The 22,935-nt window shown below is 39.0% G+C and overlaps 2 protein-coding genes across 4 annotated transcripts in view; one reads left to right on the top strand and one right to left on the bottom strand.

Moving 5' to 3' along the window:
- Positions 1-5,403, bottom strand: part of LOC139975962 (centrosomal protein of 104 kDa-like) — a 32,143-nt gene extending 26,740 nt beyond the window's left edge. For 2 of the 3 annotated variants that reach the window (XM_071984271.1, XM_071984273.1), the window contains exons 1-6: positions 5,251-5,403; positions 3,925-4,148; positions 3,207-3,288; positions 1,487-1,625; positions 1,162-1,352; positions 249-358 (exon numbers count right to left, since the gene is read on the bottom strand). In XM_071984271.1, coding sequence (XP_071840372.1) covers positions 249-358; positions 1,162-1,352; positions 1,487-1,625; positions 3,207-3,288; positions 3,925-4,129 — 727 coding nt within the window. In that variant the 5' untranslated portion in view covers positions 4,130-4,148; positions 5,251-5,403. Of the gene's footprint in view, positions 1-248; positions 359-1,161; positions 1,353-1,486; positions 1,626-3,206; positions 3,289-3,924; positions 4,149-5,013; positions 5,190-5,250 lie in introns of those variants that run through there. The other variant, XM_071984272.1, reaches the window with a different exon arrangement.
- A 3,398-nt stretch (positions 5,404-8,801) lies between these two features.
- LOC139976380 (uncharacterized) lies at positions 8,802-21,569 on the top strand. Its single transcript, XM_071985084.1, has 17 exons — positions 8,802-8,945; positions 9,654-9,860; positions 10,414-11,759; positions 11,844-12,134; positions 12,321-12,515; positions 12,663-12,791; positions 13,362-13,604; positions 14,085-14,609; positions 14,694-14,984; positions 15,171-15,365; positions 15,513-15,641; positions 16,212-16,454; positions 16,935-17,894; positions 18,379-19,161; positions 19,647-19,955; positions 20,143-20,358; positions 20,916-21,569. Exons 1-15 carry the CDS (start codon positions 8,864-8,866, stop codon positions 19,779-19,781), a joined length of 5,754 nt encoding a protein of 1,917 aa, XP_071841185.1. The 5' UTR covers positions 8,802-8,863; the 3' UTR covers positions 19,782-19,955; positions 20,143-20,358; positions 20,916-21,569.
- The last annotated feature ends 1,366 nt before the right edge of the window (positions 21,570-22,935 follow it).

Below are 22,935 nucleotides of genomic sequence, written 5' to 3'. Positions count from 1 at the left end.
AGTTAAAACGCTTTTGACAACACAAATTTGAAGTTAAATCATTTGCAGAATTGTCGACCAGCATGTAACATATAAATTACTTACAAAAAATAGCTTAATTTTTCCTGTTTATGTAGTTTCATTAATCTGTGTCTGGGAACACCAGTAAACTGGTTGAAACACAAATAGTTGAAACACTTGACAACACAAATTCGAGGTCACAACATCTGCAGAATTGTCGACCAGCATGTAACAGATAAACTACTTACGAAGAACAGCTTCATTTTTCCTGACGTCCAATTTCCGGATTATTTGAGCGACCTCTGGATCTTGATACATGTCAAAAGCCAGGTCATCCATCGGTGAAATAAAGTCTGGGCTAAAAAAGAAAACAAGAAAATAAATATAACATATTTTTCCCCACTCCATTTTTAATAAGTTCATCTAAATATTTATTGTCCTTTGGTCGGTTTTGTGTTTAACACAAAAACTACTACTCTGAAGTAACTTCACTTGATATTAGCATGAACATAGAGCATTAAATTTCTATTGAAGAATAGTTTATCAGTTCACTCGGTAAACATCTAAAAACGGTTGGAACTTGTTTCCTTTACAATCGACATGAATGATATTTCAGGTATAAATATATGAAAACAATATACACATATTAACTGTTAACATGACAATAATTATACCATACACTAAAAACTAGTACCAACTGCACCTCACCAGGACAAAGGAGTAGTTGGTTAAATTGAAGAGGACAGTGTTGATTTGACAGAAAACTCAAAAAATACCAGAAACATTTTGTTCTGAACAGAACTGATCATTTGAGCTGTGTACGAAACAAATTAAGCTTTATAATTAATTCTTTTAAAATGATTGGCCATCAGTGATGTTAATTTATGCCTGGCTTGTTATCATGAAATTCAGGCTAATGCTGATCAACTCTGGCACGTAGTTATTTATAAAGGAAAAGAAGTTAAAACATATACGAAGTAACTAGTCAACTTGGAGATCCAATACCTAATGATCAAACAAGGTATTTATGGAATAACTTGATTATGTTAAGTTTCTACACCACTGCACTAAAATTTGCATCTTGCCTGTTTCTTTTATTTTGAACACGTGGATTTTTAAAGTTTGACGATGAATCTTTTTTGGAGACAGGAGAGTACTTACTTATTCATGGCCCCGAGTACGGAAGGGTCAATAGGATTCTGAGTTGTGGGTTCCTCTTCGCCTGGGTAGGCCTGTCCATTTGGCATGTATCTATTAATGAGTTCGTTGACTCGCTGCTGCTTGTCATCCGGGATGACGTTACCTTCGTCATCAACCTCATCACCAAGGACATTAATGGCGATGACTCCGACCTGACAGACAAAAAACAAAGATGATAATAAAATAAAACAGGTATATCCAATATTTATAAATCTTTATCACTGCATGCTCACAAGGTTTGGAAAAACATGCGAAATAGTAAATACAAAGCAACTACAGTACTCACCTGGTTATATAAATTAAATTTATTGATGTAGTTCTTATGCAAGACCAATCTGAGGTACTGTCCGACAGCATCGATGTGAACAGACTTGAGTTCCCTTGCTTTGAAGGACGTCTTTTCGTTGTCTGACATGGTGACGTATCTACGGGAACAAGAGCAGAAATCACACCAACATCAACTTCAGTTCATTTTACATACAGTATTTGACAATTCAAACAGGGGTTCCCTAACTGGGGTGCATGTACCCCCAGGGGCTGAGTGAGTCCGTCCCAGGGGGTTCGTGAGACGTTTCTGAAAGTCAAAACTAGAGTACTTTTTTGTTGAACTAAAATCTGATATATCATATAATTAAGTACTGTACAAAAGTCGTACCTATCGACAAACTCTTTTCGCGTTCCATACACATATGTTGCCATAGTAGAACAGTGGCGTGCATGTGATAAAAACAGGAGCATCCGTCTCATCATGTGTGATGAGTGATGGGTGATCGATGCGTGATACAATTCGTGATCTGATCTTGAAGTTTCCAAATAAATATTTGCTCATCTCTTAGTTTTTTTCATTACAATATAACACTATGAACTTGGTATTTTACGAAGCACTGCTATCCGTATTATAGTATAATAATGACTCAGATTGTGTCTCGAAAAGTTGGGGGTTCGTGGACAATTCTGACATACGCAGCGGGTTCTTGGGGGCATAAAGTTAGGGAAACCATGATTTAAAGGGTTAACCAAGGCTGAGACTGACAAGAATATACAAGGCAGAGCTTGCTCAAATTCCCAGCTTCATGGCTTGTTCATTTGTTGCGATTACACAGTATGAAATATCGCATGTTATTCAACTTCGCTTGGTTGACAGTGCAATGCATAATTGTTATTATTTATTATTGACACAGACTAACTCAACAACTGGTTTGTTTTTCTTGAAAATCAAAATGATGATATGACCCTGGAAAATAAGTCAATTGTGAAATGGAACAAGCTATCAAGATGGGAGGTATTTAACCAATTTGTTTCTTTTTATTAGCTGAAAGTAAACCATTTATTAAATTAGTTATATAATGAGATACTTTTCACCATTGAACTGAGCTCAAAGATCAAAATATAAGCACATGCTCTCCATGTCTCCCTTTTCTGAAGCCTAACAGCACCATCAATGTGTTTACAATACAATGTGGTATCGTTGTTCTCACCTAAACTACTGTGTAACTAGATAACTTTGTACATTAAGGGTGCAGTATACAATGAGTAGAGAGACCTTAGATACACACTAGATGTTTCAATGTTATTATTCGTTACTAATTTATTTGAGTTTGTGCTACATACAATACTATACCATAAAGAAATTTGAGAGAGCAACATATTTCTTAACATGTCAAAATACATAGTCTATCCTCTATCAACTGAGTTACTGAGCCCTCAGTCAGTTGTGATCCCATCCTTTTGAAGGGAGAGGGGTGGGAGGGTTGGGGGAGGGGAGAAGGTGGGGCCATCAGTCACAACTCACATGACTTTCAACAATATCAATATAACCAGCAATTACTGTATATGCCAGTTTATTTACATTTCTGAAAAACAACAAAACGTAAGGATAATAACAAAAAAATGAAATCAAAATGCTCCAATGTTTTTCCTACATTTTGCATTCTCTCTACTGCCCTCACTCACTTCAAGATGGAATCATGGAACAAGAAAAGACATCGAAAGCAAATAAGACTCACCCAAGTCGTTTGTAGCGAGTTCCATGGAGAGATACCACATGTTCTGGGGGGTAACTACCGAGATAGACTTCAATTTTGGTAGCTTTGGTTTAGCACAAAGAAGAAAAACAAAATAATTATGTATTAACTCATCTTTCATCAAATTGGTGCAAAGTTTAGCATGATAATATGATTAAACCTGGACAAAAGATCTGAAACTCCTGATTGCTCTGACTGTGTTCAATTGTTCCCAAACATTTACAGAAAAAATAAGCGATGCCCTTAATAGCAGCAGAATGTTCTCAACCTAAGAGGGTCATATTATAAGAGTCTGAACTCCTTGCATAGCCTCAGCAGAGTCTACAGTATGTACAGTAGGTGTATACTTGCATTATCTCTTAACAGTTCTATCTGAGAGCAAGGGTACCCAAATATGAAGGCTAAAAACAACGATTTCACAGCAGCTGACTTCAGCAACAACATATATTGGAAATGAAACTATCGCTAACAAATGAACTGCACTGCCATTGGATTTTAGTTGGGAAACATTTTTTGTGATCAACATAAAAAGTGCTTGAAAATAACAGATTATTAGGTAAACCAAATTTCGCTTCACCCTAACATCTACTATTGTAAGGATATGTGCAAAAGATGAGCGCTATCATAATTAATTACCAAAACCTTTAACAATTGTGTGATCTGCAAAACTTTTTGAAAATACCAAAAAGGAAACTCTTACGAATGAGGAACTGATGAGCTAAGAGCTGTAATTTCTTCATCCTTGTCTTTTTGGGAAGTTTTAAGATGATTTCTTGAGGGTAAGGGCAAAATTTGATAGACTGCCATCCCTTGACTAGAGGGTTGTGAATCTCCAACTCTTTGGTACTGTATCCACTGTCCGTGCTCGTAGCATGTAAAACCCGAAACGACAGTTTATGAGGCATTGTTCATTGAGGGAAACACCTGTATGAGGGACACAAAATGCTCATATTACAAAATGTAGTGCTAATCATTGTTTACCTTTCTATAATTTAGATGTGTAACACATTATAGCACATTACAAAAAAGGAAAATAAATAAATACAAAATCTGAGCCACGATGACAGTCATGCAAAACTTCATTGTCTTTCTCTTGTATAGAACAAAGCCAGACTCATAGTACCAGTCCTAAATAATTGCTATGAGTAAAAGTAGAACCTTTCTGAGCATGAGTAACCTATTTAAACTTACACTCAGTATACTTTAGGCCTAGACTACCAGTATTCAAAATTTACGAAAAGTAAAAACTATGGGGGTGAGTAGACTACAAGCACAGGTTACTATGATAAAGTATGAGTACATGCAAATACGATTACCTGGGCCAAGATTAGAATGTGTGCCTTTGAAAGATTTAATAATAATAATATTAAATCATTGATAGACACTGCACTTTGCCAGTATATAGCCTACTACTACCTACTGTATCACTTGAAGCAGGCCAAGCAAAAGTTAGCACTTGAGTCTGGACTAGGCCTATAGGCCTGTTGCTGTAAGCTTTACTGCTTCAATTACTGAATCATGTACTGGCCACCCAAACATTGTATACGCCCATAATTTATAATCATACTGTGTTGGATACACTGTATTAAAACGTTGCCATGTATGAATCTGATGTAGGCTAGAACATCTTTGCCTAGTCTAAGCCTAGGCACTCTTCCCTAGCCTAGTGGCAGAGTGTTGTTATGTAAAACGTTAGGACTTACACTACAGTAACATTACCAGTTAGGATACACTGATTGGGCACTCTTCAGTTAACAATAACACTGACGTTATACCTGTATATACTTACTGGCTGTGTCGCAAATCTAGGCCCCAGCTACTAAGCCTAATGCTGTAACACATAGCCTAGGCCTACTTGAGCTTTACTCTGTATGCGAACGAAGCTTAGGCCCTAGGCTAGGTTAGGCACGACTGTAGATTAGACTTTTGATTGTTTCACTTGATACTGATCGGTAACTAGTGTACCACAACTTAATCAGCAGTCTATTTAGCCTATAGCAATTCGATCTCGGGATTTAACACATACCTGCCCAGAATAACTGCACCAGCTACCCTTTTCAACGAGGCTTTTAGTTCATCTTACGTGAATCATGGAAAAGTATCCTCGATTGTTTCCAATCCTAAAATAAAACTCTTTGGTTCCAGTAATTTTTCAACCTGCCAATCGAGTTAGAATTGGTGGCGCTATTATGGTTTATAATGTGTCTATGTTTGCATTATGAAATGCCAAGTGAAGAAATAATGCTAAAATTAAACGAGACCCCAGGCGCGGCGGAACGGAAAAATTATTGGGGGGGGGGGGGGGCTAATGTGTGGAGACTATCTAAGCGGAGCACCACCATCGGTTGACGCGGAGCGTACAAGAAAATTTTGGGTTTTTTCAAACCCCCAGATGGCCGGAAACGGCACTTCCCGAGTGTTTTATGCTGCGAATACCTAGCCCTAAAATATGGGTCTCAAGCCTGCAATTTCTCAGATTGCACGTAAAAGTCTGTAAAAACATTGTAATTTGTATATTCGATGGTGTTTTAAGAGAGTAGCTATTACTCGTAGTGTACTCGCAAAGACGTTTTTGAGTGTAGTAAGGGCAGTGGCGGAGCTAGGGGTATTGGTAAGGGGGGGGGGCAAGAATGGTTTGTAGGGGCGCTTTCGACACTATCCAAGCGGAGCGCCACCACAGGTTGGCGCGGAGCGTACAGAAAATTTTTGAGTAAAGTTACTCCCTAGATTGCAGGAAATGACCTTTTCCGGGCCTTGCTAATTTGCAGATAAACGGAGAATAAATAGGTGTCGTCGCCATTTTGTCGGAAAATTACACCAACAGAATATGACAAATGTCAATAGGTATATGAGAGCGCAATAAAATAGTCAATACTCGCAAATAAGTTAAAAGTAGTGAAAAGCTGAAAAGGGCGCCAGCAGTCCATTTGAGTCCGTCAGGAGGGGGGGGGGGAATCCGCCCCCCTGACTGTATATATGGACGCTCCGCCACTAAGTAAGGGGATGTTGGAGAACTGGTTGAAATGAGGCAAGTCATTGGCCTAAGACGAAGTTGTGTTACGCTTACCGGTACTCACACTCACTGCTGGCCACTTTTCAGGGGGCGTGAAGACGCGGTTGGGGTGACAATGTGGTCTATAACCAGGGGACGGGCCGAGGGACCAGGGTCCCCCAGCAATTACTAAAATTATTACACCTATGTAGTATACGTGTGCATCGGACACATCGACAAGTATGCATTGAAAAATGGGCAGATGCACGTTTCGGAGCCTTGGTAAATATTGGGGGGGGGGGGCTTATCATGCATTTGCCCCCTCAACTTTTTCATTGGGGGGCTGAGCCCCCACAAGCACCCCCCGGTTCCGCCGCCACTGCGAGACCCTACCGTTTTGTGTTCAGAATTCACAATTTGGGGAGGACCGTTCTTATATTCTGCTCTTTTAGGAGGACTGGGCGGTGTAAATGGCCATTTACTGTACAAACAGCGCGATGCCAGTTTATTTAAGTAAGTAATATGATTTACCTGGGCCCAAAATTCGAATGTACATGTATTAAATATCAGTTTGCAAAGGTTTTGTTAAAGTATAGTAAAAATGTGTAATGTGCATGCACATTACATATTTCTACTATATTCCAATCCAGTTGAGTACTGTGTTTCTATTTTGCGTGTCTTGCTCTCTGTATGGGTCTCCATACCCAGTACAGATGATCACGCTGGAAAGTTACTCTCAATTCTAATCCAGTTTTGGCCACTTATTTCCTATTTGATCGACATAACCCGCTTACATACAGTTATTCCACATTACAGATAAAGATTTATATGGCCATGTAGAACCAGATATAACTGGATTATCTGTTTTTTTTTTTAATATATCAACCAGATAAAGTTGTATCTGGCCCAGATATGGATGGCAAAACATTTAGCCAGATCTTTTTTTTATATTGGCCATATAAAAGTTTATTTTATATCAAGTTATATTTGCCCAATTTTTTATCTGGCAAGATATAAATCCCAGATCTGGAGCAGATCTGGCCCAGATTAAAATTCCAGATCTGGGCCAGATCTGGATTTTTATATCCGGCCCAGATCTTGAATTTCGGTAAGGGAGACCTTCACCCAAGTGATTATATTATGCAATATAGGCTACTTGTCAGGAAAGGTTCATGCAATAGTTCATGAACAGCAGCCCACCCCTTATGACGAAAGAAAAAAATCACACTGCAGTGGAAATTTTGAGATAAAGTAGTCGACATGTTTTGCAAATGAATTGGGATATTCGGATATGATTCTTATTCAATTCTTACGATACAGGTGACAACTTACCTACAGTGGGATTACGACCTTCCTTACCGGTTTCGAACCTCTGGACATACAATCAGCGTTCAGAGCCTAGTGGTTACTAGGGTAACGGCATACTAAGCGAGTGGCCTGGGTTCGAATCCCGGTGGAGGCCGGAAGTTTTTTTTTCACTGTTCTGGATTTTCCAACTCATTACGTTGTCAATATATATCTATATATCTATATATATATATATATATATATATATATATATATATATATATATATATATATATATATTGTATAAGAAATGTTTCATTCTTTCTTCATCATACAAAAAAATTGTAGGTCTATTTGAATATCTGAAGCGTGCGGTTGCCAGGCACATTAATTGTTTGGCGTAAACTAAATTCGCACATGCTCATTCGATACTCAAAGCTTCTGATGCGTGGCCACGTTGGCGAATCACGCGCTCTTCAGCCAGAGTCTCTTGTACGACGCCTCGGCGTAATTAGATACTTGACTTCTTAATGAAAGTGAAACCCTTCTGTCCTTTTTTTAACACATTTACCCGGGGGGGGGGGGCGCTCCAACGCCCCTGAATACGCGCCTGCTTTTGTACTTTTTCATAAACATATTTACGAAATACGGCATACTTTCTTCTGCAAATTAATTGTGATATTTGGTAGGATTTTCATAATTTCTTTCTTTACATTTAGTTTTGATCGCGATATTTGACACTCGGCAAGGCAGTTTCAAGAAATTTAAACTATCAGCAAAGCAAACAAATAAGCGCGCGTATATGCGCTAGTTTGTATCATCATTAAGTGTATACGAACGCACAGTATAAAGCCATGTTGTTAAAAGCATGCGCGTGCCGGCGGGTGCGTGCTCTGGCTTCATATTTCTATTTCTTGTGTGTGTAAGAAGTACACAAGTTAGTATACTAGAGCATACGACGCCATACAATATATTTGGAGTTGACGACGAGCGCGTCCTCGTTATGTTGCTATTCTGCCCGATACGTGCGAATAAAAAGAATAGCCAATAGCAACTGTTGACTCGATCTTACGTTTCGCACTACGTCACAGAGGGCTAAGAAACATCTGGAAGGGATCAGTCTCTGCGTTCTACTTTGGACCAATCAAGTGTTTCTAAAGTAGGTACGTCACAGAGAACGTATCACTGTATTGATACGTATTGATACTGAACGTATTGATACTGAACGTATCACGATATTGTAAGGATACATGTACAGTACAGTAAACACATACACATCATACTCATACGACGATACGTTTACTTATTGTGCACGTATAGCGAACTATTTAAAGAAAATAATTTACACGGTGATTATTAAATGGCTGCTGATGACGTTATTTTCATCGTTGCTTTCATATTAATTTGGATATTTGGGATATTGCCTTGGAAACGTCGAGAAGGTAAGATTATGTAGTTCATTTTCAAGACTTATATTAGGCGCCAGATCTCAGAGGTGTGCCGGTTACAATATGGTCATAGGTGGCGCAATCCCTGTGTTCCTGAACGTTCTTGCGTTGCGTTTTACATGACATAGTACGGATTAAAAAAGATATCTTAAATCTCATGCAAGTTAGAAATTAGTTTTTACAGTACAGTACAGTACAGTATATACAGCCAGTTGGGATAATTGCCTAATGCTCATACCTGTCTAAACTGAATTCAAATGTCGTGCTTCAAAGCACTGGTATTGACAGTACAAACAGTTTCTAACCTTGATATGATAGAAACATGATATTCATACTGCTCGTACTGACAATAGGAGTGCTCTTGGGAGAGGAATATGACACTACAGTATAGAAAAAAACACCAAACTTTGTCGTATACAGCTAGGTTAATAAATAATCCATAAGTGATGAGGATAAAAGCTGCGCCTTTCTTATACGTTCAAAGTGTATTGTACTTTGAAGAAAACATGGTTGGACGATTTGTTTAGAATTGAATGTTGATTTCAATAAATAAAAACAAAAGGACACTGAAAAAAACATAAGGGCAACTATTTACAAATGTTTCCGACCATGTGCTCACCTGGGTCTTGAAATCTTCTTGACTATACCGCATGCCTAAACATGGATGTATGTTATTTAAGTACAGAGGCTTATATGTTTCAGGTACCCTTTGTCCAGGTAAACAAAATGCAAGACAGCGGATAATGACGAGACGATCTAGGGATCGGGCTGTGAGACTCTGCAAACGATATCTTGCTGAAATTGAGGCTCGAAAAAATGCCCAACGTTTACAGGCTGGGATGAAGCAGAAATCGCGATCTTTTTGCAAGAAATCTGGCCTTGATAAGAAACATCTTGGAGAAACGAAAGGTGCGCTAACATTGTCATTTTTCGAAGAAAATTAAGACAAAAGTCGAAAAATCCAAATATTCCTTCACATTAAAAACATTCCAACCATTAGATAATTCCAATTTTTATACGGTTTTAACAATAGTGCAAGATGAATTGAACTCGCCTGCCACTACCTCCAGCTTATAAACGAAAAAAAAAGCGAAAATGGAGAGATGTCTTTTCTTGGGGAGTGTGGGTGTCGGGGGGGGGGGCGCCCCGTACGGGCCTTGTAATGAATATAAAGTTCGCTGGTATATATAGGTTTCGGTTGATAAATTACAGTATAAAATTGAAGCTATTTAGTGATAATTTCACTCTTCCATGTCTGTTAATCATATTGGGCAATTAATCAAATAAGAATATATTAGGTGATATCTAATATGTTTGTGATTATTTGTTTGTATGTATGTGCATTTGATGCGCTTTCCTCCGGATCCCTTCATGCATTTAACTATCAAACAGTTCACTAATTTTAACCTAAGTGTATATTATTTTAAGACACAAAAGCTACTATTTCTTGTTCATATGACAGCTGCTGACTTGATGGTGTTTGGAGAAAATATTCATAAAGTCATCGGGACCTCCAAGAATGACGAGACCATCGTAGCAGATTTTACTACAGCGGTAGAGAAAACCACGAATGTTCACACTAACGCGGAGGTTGAGACAATTGCAGTTGCAGACATTGAAACCCAGTTGAAGTGCCCTACCGAGGTTGAAACGACTACCAATGAAGAGGATGACACCGAAACCGAGTTGAAGTGCGCTACCGAGGTTGAAACGACTACCAACGAAGAGGTTGACACCGAAACCGAGTTCAAGTGCACTGCCGAGGTTGAAACGACAACCAACGAAGTGGTTGACACCGAAACCGAGTTGAAGTGCGCTACCGAGGTTGAAGCGATTACCAACGAAGTGGTTGACACCGAAACCGAGTTGAAAAGCACTACCGAAGTCGAAACGACTACCAACGAAAAGGTTAACATCGAAACTGAGTTGAAGTGTCCTACAGAGGTTGAAACCATTACCATCGAAGTGGTTGATACCGAAACCGAGTTGAAGTGCGCTACCGAGGTTGAAACGACTTCCAACGAAGAGGTTGTCATCGAAACCGAGTTGAAGTGCACATCCAAGGTTGAAACGACTACCAACGAAGAGGTTGACACCGAAACCGAGTTGAAGTGCACTACCGAGGTTGAAACGACAACCAAAGAGGTGGTTAACACCGAAACCGGGTTGAAGTGCGCTACCGAGGTTGAAGCGATTACCAACGAAGTGGTTGACACCGAAACCGAGTTGAAAAGCACTACCGAAGTCGAAACGACTACCAACGAAGTGGTTGACACCGAAACCGAGTTGAAGTGCGCTACCGAAGTTGAAACGACTACCAACGAAAAGGTTAACATCGAAACTGAGTTGAAGTGTCCTACAGAGGTTGAAACCATTACCATCGAAGTGGTTGATACCGAAACCGAGTTGAAGTGCGCTACCGAGGTTGAAACGACTTCCAACGAAGAGGTTGTCATCGAAACCGAGTTGAAGTGCACTACCGAGGTTGAAACGACTATCTACGAAGAGGTTGGCACCGAAACCGAGTTGAAGTGCGCTACGATTGTTGAAACGACTACCAACGATGTGGCTGACACCGAAACTGAGTTGAAGTTTATCACTGAGGTTGAAACGACTACTCACGAAGAGGTTGACACCGAAACTGAGTTGAAGTGCACATCCGAAGTTGAAACGACTACCAACGAAGTGGTTGACACCGAAACCGAGTTGAAGTGCGCTACCGAAGTTGAAACGACTACCAACGAAGTGGTTGACACCGAATCCGAGTTGAAGTGCACTGCCGAGGTTAAAACGACAACCAACGAAGTGGTTGATACTGAAACCGAGTTGAAGTGCGCTACCGATGTTGAAACGACTACCAACGAAGTGGTTGACATCGAAACCGAGTTGAAGTGCACTACCGAGGTTGAAACGATTACCTGCGAAGAGGTTGACACCGAAACCGAGTTGAAGTGCACTACCGAAGTTGAAACGACTACCACCGAAGTGGTTGACACCGAAACCGAGTTGAAGTGCACTGCCGAGGTTGAAACGACTACCAACGAAGAGGTTGATACCGAATCCGAGTTTAAATCCACAACCAAAGTTGAAGCGAATGTCAAAGTGTGGATTGATGCCGACATCTTGGTTATATCAACCATGAAGGCTACAACTACTGCCGAAGAGGTCGTTAACAACACCGAGGTAAACTCCTCAGCGGATATTAAAGCCAATCCATTGCTTCTACTTTCTGTAAATCTTGTCATATAAATATACAGATATAATTACAGTTGAATTATTCATTTAAAGAAATATTGTTACAATGTTTTCTTTAATCATTAAGATATTACATGGTTATGTGCTTTACCTATTTTAATTACTTCAAAACAGGTTCAAACACCTAAGATTGGAGGTGGAACACGTAACCGAACCTATTTCAAAAAGAAGACACCAGGAAATATAACAAATAAACAACAAACGGACAAGGAAAATAAAGAAACAAGGAAAATGGGTCATCAACAGAAAGCCAGAAGAACGAAATATCAGGAAACAAAACGGCGAGAATTCTTCACATCTCCTTACATGGTAACGGTACAAGCAATGAACTCTTCTAGACCAAGGAGTATACTTTAAGAATATCCTATCGGTAGAAAATATCAATATTTTGTAAAAACCAAGTGGTTTAGTTTCCTTTAGGAAATATACGTTTTCTCGTGTTCTTTCTTGATCCAGAATCAATCACGCAAACCTCGGAGATATCGAATAGGAGTTACACCAGCACTACCGCAACAACTCCAGTGGCAGGTTCCAGTGGTTTACAAGAAAAATCTGAATAATACCAAGAAATTCAGAAATAAACAGGTGAGAGCTCTATTTGCTGACCATCTCCAGACCATCAACTTGATCGTTACTCTCCCGCATCATGCAGACATCCAAAATACAGACGCATCCATATTGTCAAAATAAATCTATTCAACTGCGTCTAAAGGCCCACAGCCAACGGCTTACTGATACAACCTATAAACATAAGTTATCCAAAGTAATATTCCCTTGGAATGTTTAATCGACATTTCCCAAATAAACTAAATGTAAGCATAATTAATTTGACAATATGCTTGATGAAACATCTAATGAATATATTGAGAAAATGTAATCTAGCATCAATGTTTGTCTGTAAGATCCTTGAAACGGTTGTGCTTTTATTTTAAAATTGTTGTCGTTTTAGGGTACCTAGAGGTTGCCCATCCTGTGTGTGGGTGTGTTTGTAGAGAGAAAGAGAGGGAGGGGGAGACTGGGGATAGGCGGAGCTAGGGAGGAGTCGCTTGTAAATTATTTGAAGCCAAGACATGATAGCCAGAACCCCAGTCAATCCTGAACGTAAGTGACTGTAAGCTGATGTGTAAAATTGTTTTCCATGCATGTTGATAACAGAAAGTTGACGGAAATGTCGGTGAGGAAGAACGATTGTGCAATAAGATCGAAGACGAAATAAAGAAAGCACTGAACATCTTTGAATCCAAAGATACTAATGTAACAGCCAATCAAAGCAAGAAAGAGAACACAGACGTCACAATATCAGCCAATCAAAGCATAGAAAGGCAGTTTGGCGAACAAAGAGAGGACGCTACTAATAAAAAGAGATCGAGACGTCTTGCTAGAAGAAAGAGGCAAAAGGTGAGAAAGGCATATCTTGTATACTAGATAGGGGTCGTCTATGTCGGTATGAATTTCTTAGATTTCATCTCCAAACGTATCACTATGCATTACGCGTGTGGATGTCGGACACACGATATAGACTCTTAGATAATACAGATGTTGGGTCGTTGATATTTCTGTGGCCTCCAAATTTGCTGAATAAAAGAGATTATGATTACAATAGAGAGAGAGAAGCTTCATAAACGAGCCTTGTTTACCATAATAATCAGAAAGGAGTTGAAATTGGTTCTTCTCACTATATTAACTAAATGTTTCATCAAGCATATTGTCAAAGTAATTATGTTTACATTTAGTATATTTTAGGAAATGTCGATGAAACATTCCAAGAAACATTACTTTGGATAACTTATGTTCATAGGTTGTATCAGTAAGCAGTTGGCTGTGGGCCTTTAGAAGAAGTTTATTGGATTTATTTTGACAATGTGTTTTACTCACCAGGAAAGAAAGAGGGCAGCAAAGTCTTTAAAGGAAGCCGAAACAACTGTAGACATTGAAACCGAGTTGAAGTGCAGTACCGAGGTTGAAACGACCACCAACGAATTGGTTGACACCGAAACCGAGTTGAAGTGCACTATTGAGGTTGAATCGACTACCAGCGAAAAGGTTGACACCGAGAACGAGTTGAAGTGCACTAACGAGGTTGAAACGACTACCTACGAAGTGGTTGACATCGAAACCGAGATGAAGTGCACTACCGAGGTTGAAACGACTACCTACGAAAATGTTGACACCGAAACTGAATTGAAGTTTACAACCGAGGTTGAAACGACTACCAACGAAGAGGTTGACACCGAAACCGAGTTGAAGTGCACTGCCGAGGTTGAAACGACTACCAACGAAGTGGTTGACACCGAAACTGAGTTGAAGTGCACATCCGAGGTTGAAACGACTACTAACGAAGTGGTTGACTCCGAAACTGAGTTGAAGTGCACTACCGAGGTTGAAACGACAACCAACGAAGTGGTTGACACCGAAACCGAGTTGAAGTGTGCTACCGAGGTTGAAACGACTACCAACGAAGTGGTTGACATCGAAACCGAGTTGAAGTGCACTACCGAGGTTGAAACGATTACCTGCGAAGAGGTTGACACCGAAACCGAGTTGAAGTGCGCTACCGAAGTTGAAACGACTACCAACGAAGTGGTTGACACCGAAACCGAGTTGAAGTGCACTGCCGAGGTTGAAACGACTACCAACGAAGAGGTGGATACCGAATCCGAGTTTAAATCCACAACCAAAGTTGAAGCGAATGTCAAAGCGTGGATTGATGCCGACATCTTGGTTATATCAACCATGAAGGCTACAACTACTGCCGAGGAGGTCGTTAACAACACCGAGGTAAACTCCTCAGCGGATATTAAAGACAATCCATTGCTTCTACTTTCTGTAAATCTTGTCATATAAATATACAGATATAATTACAGTTGAATTATTCATTTAAAGAAATATTGTTACAATGTTTTCTTTAATCATTAAGATATTACATGGTTATGTGCTTTACCTATTTTAATTACTTCAAAACAGGTTCAAACACCTAAGATTGGAGGTGGAACACGTAACCGAACCTATTTCAAAAAGAAGACACCAGGAAATATAACAAATAAACAACAAACGGACAAGGAAAATAAAGAAACAAGGAAAATGGGTCATCAACAGAAAGCCAGAAGAACGAAATATCAGGAAACAAAACGGCGAGAATTCCACACATCTCCTTACCAGGTAACGGTACAAGCAATGAACTCTTCTGGACCAAGGAGTATACTTTAAGAATATCCTATCGGTAGAAAATATCAATATTTTGTAAAAACCAAGTGGTATAGTTTCCTTTAGGAAATATACGTTTTCTCGTGTTCTTTCTTGATCCAGAATCAATCACGCAAACCTCGGAGATATCGAATAGGAGTTACACCAGCACTACCGCAACAACTCCAGTGGCAGGTTCCAGTGGTTTACAAGAAAAATCTGAATAATACCAAGAAATTCAGAAATAAACAGGTGAGAGCTCTATTTGCTGACCATCTCGAGACCATCAACTTGACCGTTACTCTCCCGCATCATGCAGACATCCAAAATACAGACGCATCCATATTGTCAAAATAAATCTATTCAACTGCGTCTAAAGGCCCACAGCCAACTGCTTACTGATACAACCTATAAACATAAGTTATCCAAATCAATATTCCCTTGGAATGTTTAATCGACATTTCCCAAATAAACTAAATGTAAGCATAATTAATTTGACAATATGCTTGATGAAACATCTAATGAATATATTGAGAAAATGTAATCTAGCATCAATGTTTGTCTGTAAGATCCTTGAAACGGTTGTGCTTTTATTTTAAAATTGTTGTCGTTTTGGGGTACCTAGAGGTTGCCCATCCTGTGTGTGGGTGTGTTTGTAGAGAGAAAGAGAGGGAGGGGGAGACTGGGGATAGGCGGAGCTAGGGAGGAGTCGCTTGTAAATTATTTGAAGCCAAGACATGATAGCCAGAACCCCAGTCAATCCTGAACGTAAGTGACTGTAAGCTGATGTGTAAAATTGTTTTGCATGCATGTTGATAACAGAAAGTTGACGGAAATGTCGGTGAGGAAGAACGATTGTGCAATAAGATCGAAGACGAAATAAAGAAAGCACTGAACATCTTTGAATCCAAAGATACTAATGTAACAGCCAATCAAAGCAAGAAAGAGAACACAGACGTCACAATAGCAGCCAATCAAAGCATAGAAAGGCAGTTTGGCAAACAAAGAGAGGACGCTACTAATAAAAAGAGATCGAGACGTCTTGCTAGAAGAAAGAGGCAAAAGGTGAGAAAGGCATACATTGTATACTAGATAGGGGTCGTCTATGTCGGTATGAATTTCTTAGATTTCATCTCCAAACGTATCACTATGCATTACGCGTGTGGATGTCGGACAAACGATATAGACTCTTAGATAATACAGATGTTGGGTCGTTGATATTTCTGTGGTCTCCAAATTTGCTGAATAAAAGAGATTATGATTACAATAGAGAGAGAGAAGCTTCATAAACGAGCATTGTTTACCATAATAATCAGAAAGGAGTTGAAATTGGTTCTTCTCACTATATTAACTAAATGTTTCATCAAGCATATTGTCAAAGTAATTATGTTTACATTTAGTATATTTTAGGAAATGTCGATGAAACATTCCAAGAAACATTACTTTGGATAACTTATGTTCATAGGTTGTATCAGTAAGCAGTTGGCTGTGGGCCTTTAGAAGAAGTTTATTGGATTTATTTTGACAATGTGTTTTACTCACCAGGAAAGAAAGAGGGCAGCAAAGTCTTTAAAGGAAGCCGAAACAACTGTAGACATTGAAACCGAGTTGAAGTGCAATACCGAGGTTGAAACGACCACCAACGAAGTGGTTGACACCGAAACCGAGTTGAAGTGCACTATCGAGGTTGAATCGACTACCAGCGAAAAGGTTGACACCGAGAACGAGTTGAAGTGCACTAACGAGGTTGAAACGACTACCTACGAAGTGGTTGACATCGAAACCGAGATGAAGTGCACTACCGAGGTTGAAACGACTACCTACGAAAACGTTGACACCGAAACTGAATTGAAGTTTACAACCGAGGTTGAAACGACTACCAACGAAGAGGTTGACACCGAAACCGAGTTGAAGTGCACTACCGAGGTTGAAACGACTACCAACGAAGTGGTTGACACCGAAACTGAGTTGAAGTGCACTACCGACGTTGAAACGACTACCAACGAAGTGGTTGACACCGAAACTGAGTTGAAGTGTGCTACCGAGGTTGAAACGACTACCAACGAAGTGGTTGACATCGAAACCGAGTTGAAGTGCACTACCGACGTTGAAACGACTACCAACGAATTGGTTGACACCGAAACTGAGTTGAAGTTTATCACCGAGGTTCAAACGACTGCTCACGAAGAGGTTGACATCGAAACTGAGTTAAAATCCCCCACCAATGTTGAAACGACTTCTCACGAAGAGGTTGACATCGAAACTGAGTTGAAGTGCACTACCGAGGAAGAACGATTGTGCAATAAGATCGAAGACGAAATGAAGAAAGCACTGAACATCTTTGAACCCAAAGATACCAATGTAACAGACAATCAAAGCAAGAAAGAGAACACAGACGTCACAATAGCAGCCAATCAAAGCATAGAAAGGCAGTTTGGCAAACAAAGAGAGGACGCTACTAATAAAAAAAGATCGAGACGTCTTGCTAGAAGAAAGAGGCAAAAGGTAAGGGAGGCACATCATGTATAGTAGACAGGGGTTGTCTATCTGGGCATGAATTTCTTAGATTTCATCTCCTAACGTATCACTATACATTACGCGTGTGGATGTCGGACAAACGATATAGACTCGTGGATAATACAGATGTTGGGTCTTTGATATTGCGGTGGCATCCAAACTTGCTGAATAAAAGAGATTATGATTACAATAGAGAGAGAAAAGCTTCATAAACGCACCTGGTTTACCATAATAATCAGAAAGGAGTTTTAATTGGTTCTTCGCACTATCTTTATTAAATGTTGCATCAAGCATATTATCAAATTAATTATGCTGATATTTATATAGTATATTTTAGGAAATGTCGATGAAACATTCCAAGAAACATTACTTTGGATAACTTATGTTCATAGGTTGTATCAGTAAGCAGTTGGCTGTGGGCCTTTAGAAGAAGTTTATTGGATTTATTTTGACAATGTGTTTTACTCACCAGGAAAGAAAGAGGGCAGCAAAGTCTTTAAATGAAGCCGAAACAACTGTAGACATTGAAACCGAGTTGAAGTGCAATACCGAGGTTGAAACGACCACCAACGAATTGGTTGACACCGAAACCGAGATGAAGTGCAATACCCAGGTTGAACCGACTACCAACAAAGAGGTTGACATTGAAACTGAGTTAGAATCCCCCACCAATAATAAAACGACTACCAACGAAGTGGTTGACACCGAAACTGAGTTGAAGTGCGCTACCGAGGTTGAAACGACTACCAACGAAGTGGTTGACATCGAAACCGAGTTGAAGTGCACTACCGAGGTTGAAACGACTATCAACGAAGAGGTTGACACCGAACCCGAGTTGAAGTGCAATACCGAGGTTGAAACGACTACCAACAAAGTGGTTGACACCGAAACTGATTTGAAGTTTTCAACCGAGTTTGAAACGACTACCAACGAAGTGGTTGACAACGAAACCGAGTTAAAGTGCGCTACCGAGATTGAAACGACCACCACCGAAGAGGTTGATACCGAATCCGAGTTGAAATCAACCACCAAGGTTGAAGCGAATGCCAATGATTGGGTTGGAGCCGACATCTTGGATATAGCAACCATGAAGGCTAAAATTCCGTCCGAAGAGGTCATTAACAACACCGAGGTAAAGTCTTCAGCGGATATTAACGCCAGTCCAGTGCTCCTTCATTTTGTGAATCTTGAAAAAAGAGAGGAAGCTATTAACAAAAAGAAATCGAGACATCTTGCCAGAAGCAAGAAGCAAAAGGTGAGGAAGGAATATATTGTATAGAAGATAGGGGCTGTCTATCTCTGAATGAAATCTGCATTTCTTAGATTTAATCTCCAAACGTATCACTATACATTACGCGTGGATGTCGTGCAACCGATCTAGACACCTACATAAGAGATGTTGGGTCGTTGATATTGCGGTGGCCTCCAAATGTGCTGAATAAACGAGATTTTGTTTAAAATAGAGAAAGAGAGAAGCTTCATAAACGAGCCTGGTTTACCATAATATTAAACTAATCAGAAAGGAGTTTAAATTGGGTCTTCTCAATATATTTATTAGATGTTGCATTAAGCATTGTGTCAAAGTAATTATGCTTACATTAATTTCATTTGGGAAATGTCGATTAAACATTCCAAGGCATATTACTTAGGATAAATTATGTTTATAGGTTGTATCAGCAGGCGGTTGGCCTTTAAACGAAACTTAATGGATCTATTTTGACAATGTGTTTCACTCACCAGGAAAAAAAGAGGGCAGCAAAGTTTTTAAAGGAAGCCGAAAAAGCTGGAGACATTGAACAGCGCCCTCTATTTGTCACAGAACTACCTGGGGAAACAGAGCCCTGTTTGCCTGGGGAAAATGTGAAGATCTGTTAAAGGAAAGAAGAGAACGAGTTCAACATCTGTAGAATCAGTCGAGGACACAGGAACTTGTAAATAAGAGAATAGCGCAGATAAAAACAAAACAAAAAACAAAAACAAAAAATCCTCGAGGAGAAGCCTTCATGTCAGTGGAGAAAAACAACAACAACGGTCTGAAAAAATCACAATGTAAGAATACAGACAGTATAATCAATTGCAATTAACGTCCGAAATAACTGAACATTATATGTTGATAAGAAGGAAGTGGTATGGGGGCGGGGGGGGGGAGTTGAAAGTCCTTAACAAGGTTAAAGAGTAGAAACAGCGGAAATCTGTTTATGCACAGAAAATAAATAACTTAATTTTAACCCCTTAGGATGTCGCTGAAGTCGACAATCCATCTGGAAGTCTATTTGCTGGACATGAAATCGCTGGAGAATCATTAGAGGAACCAGTGACTCTACTAGAGAAACATCAACCAGATCAGTTTGAGATGGAGACCACAGGAAGGTATCAATTAGATGAGAGACAATGAAGGGGATAATAAAATCTGAGAATCATAAAGATGTCAACGATATCAAGAAGAACTAGGGTAAGAATTCCAACTGTCACCACTTCAGAACATAGGCCTGTGTATATGCTAATCGCCAAACAACAGTGCATACCGCGTTTCTATACTCAGTCATTATGGACCACAAGCTTCTTGTTTTACGCTAAACGATTACAATTTTAAAACAGCCAATACATTTTATATTAGAGCCAATAAACTTTTTGTTTCTGTTTTGTAAGACATTTTTTGGCATACCTGTACTAATTGTCGATAACATGTTCGTAACATGTTCGTAAACCAAACTTTTAACAAACTTACTGAATACAAAAGACCACATCACACTTTTTGACTAGGTTTGCTTTTGTTTTCCTAACACCCGGAAAACCAAAATAGTCAGATAGAAGATACATATTCAAATCAGGACTTTTGACTGGTGCGCTGGGGGGCTGGGGATTGGAAGAGGTTGGGGTTTCAAAAATTAAAAAGCCAATGGCTCAGGTGTGGGGATGGTGTGCCGGAGGGTGCGTCAGGGATACAGTGGGTCTCTAGCCTGTGAGCGAGCTTCCTTTTTTTATTTCTTGTTTCTTTCTCTCTTTCAGGATTTTCGTCTCCGATATTCGATGTCGACAAATGCGATTACACCATCCGAATCATGAGGATTGGGAAGGAGATAACTTAAACATTTTTAAAAGATTACATGAAGTAAACTTAAGCAGTAAACAAGAAACAATATTATTATCACATTTTGAATATTGCAGAGATATTGACAAGCATATATACTTGTAAACAAAACCATTTTGACAGAAAAGAATAATTATTGTAAAACTTATGATGTCCTCTGTGTTTATTATCTGAGTTATTGTAAGAGGAATTTTAAGGGGACTTCTCATTACCTATATGAGAAAGTAGGAGAACTTCAAAGGAATGGTCTGGGTGTATAAAGAATTACACTGTTTTGTTTTTAATTAATTATGAATTAGGAGTGTAAGTTATGACTTGAATAAAACAAGGTGCTGGCCCATGATTATCGACCCCTAACCCCTTTTACGTCAATATTTATGTTATCCATCCGTCCATCCGTTCATCCGTTCATCCGTCCATCCGTCCGTCCGTCCGTCCGTCCGTCCGTCCGTCCGTCCGTCCGTCCGTCCGTCCGTCCGTCCGTCCGTCCGTCCGTCCGTCCGTCCGTCCGTCCGTCCGTCCGTCCGTCCGTCCGTCCGTCCGTCCGTCCGTCCGTCCGTCCGTCCGTCCGTCCGTCCGTATATATATATATATATATATATATATATATATATATATATACATATATATATATATATATATATATATATATAAATAGCCCGCATTTATAAAGTAAACAGTTAATCCGTATGTGTGGGTAAGGAATACCCTATTTTATGATAGTGTAATTGTAACATTTATGTATGTAGATGATTTATACATATCATTAATATATAGTATAAGAATATTGGGTTCCAGAATGATATTGTAGTCCTTTCCATTAAAGCATAAAACTGTTTACGATTTAGTAAAATAACTTTTAAACCAGTGTGCCACACTCGTATTCCATAATTATATAACTTATTCAGTAATTGTTGTGTACTGACTCTTTTGTCCAATTCACACACTATATCATCAACAAACTTTAAAGCAACAATGTTTTTGGAGTAAGTTTTCTTTAAACCATACTGCCAAGAATATAATATCTCATATTTTGTATTTAGTTAGCTGATAGTCTATTATTATATTTAAGTCTTTCTGAGGTCTTAGATATAGCCGGTAGTACTGACACAGGGTGGTAATTTGATACAAAATCAGCTCCACCAGATTTATATATTGAAATGAGCCTAGCAATTTTAGTTTCATTAGGGAATACCCCTTCAGAAAAAAGATAAGTTAAACATATGAGTAAGAGGATCGACAATATGGTCAAAGATATGATTTAAAATATCATGGTTAAGTCCATCTTACCATGGTAATTTCGTACTTAAATAAATGTATCAAGTACGTTAATATAATTGAGATCAAATTCGAAGTTTTGATTAGTGTCATCTATTTTACTAGCAAGATTTTCACCAATAGATGTGAAAAATCATAAAATTATTAGCTTAAGTTTGTATATTAATTATAGTAGCGTTTTTTTTTTATAAAAGGTGTCTCACTAATTCCAGTACCGATAGTATTATCAAACCTTCTATTGTAATATCCTATTTATACCAGACCACACTTTCTTACTATTATTCTTATTTTGACTAGAGTACTCATAAAAATAGGATGTGCAGCATTTCGAACAATAGCAGTTAATCTATTCTTAACATTACAATAATGCAAGTAAGTTATGTTAAGTTTATGAGTTTATTCGCGCAATACAATACATTTTACTTGCGAATCGACTTAAGTATACCGGAGGTAATCCAATGTGATTTCTGTAACTTTTTCTTAAACTTATTTTGACGAATTTTTTTTATTCATTAGACAGAAAATCTGAAGTAAAATGTATAGGCATGACCAATACATTCAACCGGAGAGACGGGGTAGGCATACAATGAGAGTCATCTTTGGTTTGCTCCCATTGGCTATTCTGCCGGTGCTTATTATTAACATAATAACTATACATCC

Source organism: Apostichopus japonicus, chromosome 11, assembly GCF_037975245.1.
Source record: "Apostichopus japonicus isolate 1M-3 chromosome 11, ASM3797524v1, whole genome shotgun sequence".
NCBI lineage: Eukaryota > Metazoa > Echinodermata > Holothuroidea > Aspidochirotida > Stichopodidae > Apostichopus > Apostichopus japonicus.
Note: the sequence above shows the minus strand (reverse complement) of the source record. Positions and strands in the feature narration are given on the sequence as shown.

What these genes read in the sequence shown, in the direction of transcription:
- LOC139976380 (XM_071985084.1), top strand. Translation starts at nt 8,864, where the DNA reads ATGGCTGCTGATGACGTTATTTTCATCGTTGCTTTCATATTAATTTGG. An exon ending in GCCTTGGAAACGTCGAGAAG is followed by an intron (nt 8,946 to 9,653) that starts GTAAGATTATGT and finishes TATATGTTTCAG; the next exon opens with GTACCCTTTGTCCAGGTAAA. An exon ending in AGGTCGTTAACAACACCGAG is followed by an intron (nt 12,135 to 12,320) that starts GTAAACTCCTCA and finishes ACTTCAAAACAG; the next exon opens with GTTCAAACACCTAAGATTGG.